Genomic DNA, 3,253 nt, shown 5'->3' with positions numbered 1-3,253 from the left:
TCTAATATACCAAGGGATCCTTTACTGCTCCGATTGCAGCTCACTGCAACCAGAAATTTGCACAGTTCCTATTCTGAGCTACATCTGCACATTTAAAAAACACCTGTATTCAGACCTGATCCTCAAGCTGACAAAGCAGATCTATAGTAAATTCTCACCTTCTCCTCATCTCCTGTGTATAGTTACCCAGTGTCTTTTATGAATAGGAATGTTTCAAAGCCATCTGAAGAATAAATTAAAGTTCCTTATATATTGCTGGATTGTTCTGAGATAGATTCTGGCATTCATGTGACCTTCCTTCCCATGCTCTTTCTCTTCAAAATCTTAATGATATCTTCAGTAGAAAGGAGAAACAGTAGAAAAGAGTCTGATCATTGCAGTGCTTAGTTAGGTTCCATTGTGCAGGAGCTGCTTGTGACTGATGTTCCCCCCAGTGTCAATATGCAGCATCCACCCCAAAAAACTCTGACCAGTTTATTCTCCCAGTTAAGATAAAATATAGTTCAGGTTTGTACATTCTACGAAATCATGAATTTGCTATATAAATTTTCATGTAGAATAAAGCAAGTGGGCCCCATAGAAAAGTGGGCCCTAAAAACACAGCACTTTTGGTTTCTCTCAATAAAACGGATTCGATGCCACTTTTTAGATAAGGAACCCATTACATTTTGGTCAGCAAAAGCAATCTTGCATTGCTAACAATTGTCAAGTCCGACAACTGATGATTTAATGCTCCATTCCCCCTCTTCTAGCAATTATAAGTTGCTTAAAAATTAAATTACAGTTAATATTTCTCCCTAGTGAGGCAGTCTGACAGGATGTGCAAATGCTTACATTGCCCTGTAAGACAGTTGCTCCCAGTTGAGATGGGCTGACAGCATGAAAATAATTAAATGTCAATATGCAACTGGCCTCTTTTATGAAAAATAAACAGGCACAAAGACAAACTGTTTCACTGCTTATACTAAGCACCAAATGTTGAGATAAGTGGTTATTTTAAACACAGCAATGAACAAACCATGGCTGCAGTGTGGTTTGCTGACTCTCACAAACCCAGTTTAACAATCTAGAATGTGTTCAGAACTAAAGTTCTTATTTCTCTGATGATTCTTCATCTGTATTGATCTTCTCTCCTTGCAGCCACATAAATGCTGACTTTGCTGTGCCATCTCCACTCTGTTGGGAAAAGCAAATGAAGGTAGCCCAGACAAAGCCACAGAGCCCAGTGTAAGCTGTTCGCAGGTGAACAGGGATCAAAATGAAGTTTGACAGCTGTGTTGGAAGGAGAAAGAGCTCAGTTAGCACTCCAGGCAATGTTAGGTCGTACACCTACACACTCAGCAACTCCACTGACTTCTGGTGGGGTCAGATACACTGTGGCTGCACAGGGTCAGGTTTCACGAGAAAGAAAGGCTCACAGAGAGCCTCTCACCCTGAGAACTCACCTGCACAAAAGGCCAGTACATCAGTCCTGTCTGAAAGGAAAATGAATCATTTGTTATTCTCAGGGATTTCAACCACAAAGATTCATATTTTTTCTTACCACATTTAGCAAAGACTGAAACATTTTTGAGTAAAGTTAACGAAAGTTGCTCAACCTCAAATAAGAGGTTGCCACGTTAAACTTCTAACCATCTTCATGAGCCTCTATGCTAGCATATTTTCAAACACATTAAGTAATTTTGAATATAAAACTCTCAGCACAGTGAAGTCTTCATAGTCACCTGACACCAGACACAATAAGCACATTTACCAGATGGGTGAACAAATGTTTAAATATGTGAACATTTGTTCCAACCATTAATGAAAAATATCACTGAACACTATTTATTTCACACTTGCAATGCTCCTTCTACTTACTCATGCATGTAAGGCATATTTAGAAAAAAATCAATGGATAATTTACTCATAGAACATAAGGTCAATAGAAACCTTATGTTTTGTTAGGATATAGTGGGCACTGTTTTTAGAATCATCCTCCATAGGAATAAAAATAATCCTTTTCTATCCTACCTATATTCACATTGCATGACATTTTCTCCTTCTATTCCACTTTTTTCTCGCTAATCTATCATTCTTCTCACATCTGAGACATCCTTAACATTCTTGACTTGCTCAGGTCTGAGACAGCAGGGATACTTTTTTCCTGTTTATGCAGAAATGCAAACCAAAGGCAGCTGCTTGTGACAAAGTCTTCTTCAAACAAGGGGTTGTGTTTCTGAAAGTGAGAAGCCTGTCACTGAGAGGCACAGGCTGAAAATAATTCCTAAAGAAGATACCTCTGTAACTAATGACTTTAGCAGGTCTGCATGTAAGAGCTGTCAATAGTATTTCCTAAACACCTTGTGTAGGTACTTCTTAGGACAAAAGGTAGTACAGCCTGAACCAGTGTTGTGTTGTTGGGCTGTGGTTCAAACAGAGTTGGTGCAAGTATTACGCATAAAAACACTGTACATTCTTTAAATGGCATCATTTCACCCATCTGGCAGCAGTGTCTGCTCCAGGCTGCCCTGACTTCACAGGACTGCGAGTACTTACAGCTTTCTACACACAATCAAATCATGGAGTAAGATAAAGGAGGAAAAGAGAGTGTTGGAGGAAGGAATATTTCAAGTATTTTATTTGTTTGGTTTTGCTTAGCTGTGAGATAAATGAATTCCTGATCTCACCTTATATGTATTCCAAAATTTCTTTTTACAGTCTGAAAAGATGTCCTCTTTCCTCTGGAGGATGCTCATACCTAGTAGCAAAATATGTACAACAATCAGAAAAAAATGCAAAAATGAAACATTCACTTTTTTTCCAATGACATCCCGAACTCTTCTCAAAATACATGACAATAGCTTTGAAAGATAAGTTAATATCACTACAAAGAAAAAATTCTGGCTACCTAACAGGGCTACATGTCTCCTCATCTATTGACCTGACAGTGCTGACACCACAGATCATCACAACAGGCTTTTGGCAGATCAGTCAAACATCAAGTTACACATCTGAGCATAAGCAGAGGCCCAAAGCTGCTTAGCCCAACCCAGGGATGTTTCTAGGTCTTGGCATGCCATGAGGTTATCAGTACCCCTCAACAGATACATTTTTATACTGCTACTCAATTTAGGGATTTTTACCATCCGTTTTGTGGTTCTTCAGATCCTTCTGGTCCTTGGGTAATTCTCTTAGATTCTCATAGATAATATCTTGAGAATAAGTATCTGGTGTTTGACTTCACTCTTGACTTCTCTTCAACCACAAACTG

General features: G+C 38.8%; 1 protein-coding gene across 1 annotated transcript; it reads right to left on the bottom strand.

Annotated features, from left to right (window-relative positions):
• Positions 1–1,092: 1,092 nt before the first annotated feature.
• On the bottom strand, positions 1,093–2,738 carry MPV17L (MPV17 mitochondrial membrane protein-like). The gene is made up of 3 exons (XM_009070360.1): positions 2,670–2,738; positions 1,446–1,475; positions 1,093–1,272 (listed from the first exon to the last, which is right to left on the bottom strand). Exons 1-3 carry the CDS (start codon positions 2,736–2,738, stop codon positions 1,093–1,095), a joined length of 279 nt encoding a protein of 92 aa, XP_009068608.1.
• Positions 2,739–3,253: the final 515 nt, after the last annotated feature.

Source organism: Acanthisitta chloris, unplaced genomic scaffold (assembly GCF_000695815.1).
Source record: "Acanthisitta chloris isolate BGI_N310 unplaced genomic scaffold, ASM69581v1 scaffold44262, whole genome shotgun sequence".
NCBI classification, from domain to species: Eukaryota; Metazoa; Chordata; class Aves; order Passeriformes; family Acanthisittidae; genus Acanthisitta; species Acanthisitta chloris.
This window is presented reverse-complemented; position numbering and strand designations above follow the sequence as displayed.

Excerpts from the sequence above, each read along its gene's own strand:
- MPV17L (XM_009070360.1), bottom strand. The coding sequence starts at position 2,738 with ATGAGCATCCTCCAGAGGAAAGAGGACATCTTTTCAGACTGTAAAAAG. Across the intron at positions 1,476-2,669 it reads AATTTTGGAATACATATAAG|ACAGGACTGATGTACTGGCC; the intron begins GTGAGATCAGGA and ends TTTTCCTTTCAG. Across the intron at positions 1,273-1,445 it reads TGTACTGGCCTTTTGTGCAG|CTGTCAAACTTCATTTTGAT; the intron begins GTGAGTTCTCAG and ends CTTCCAACACAG.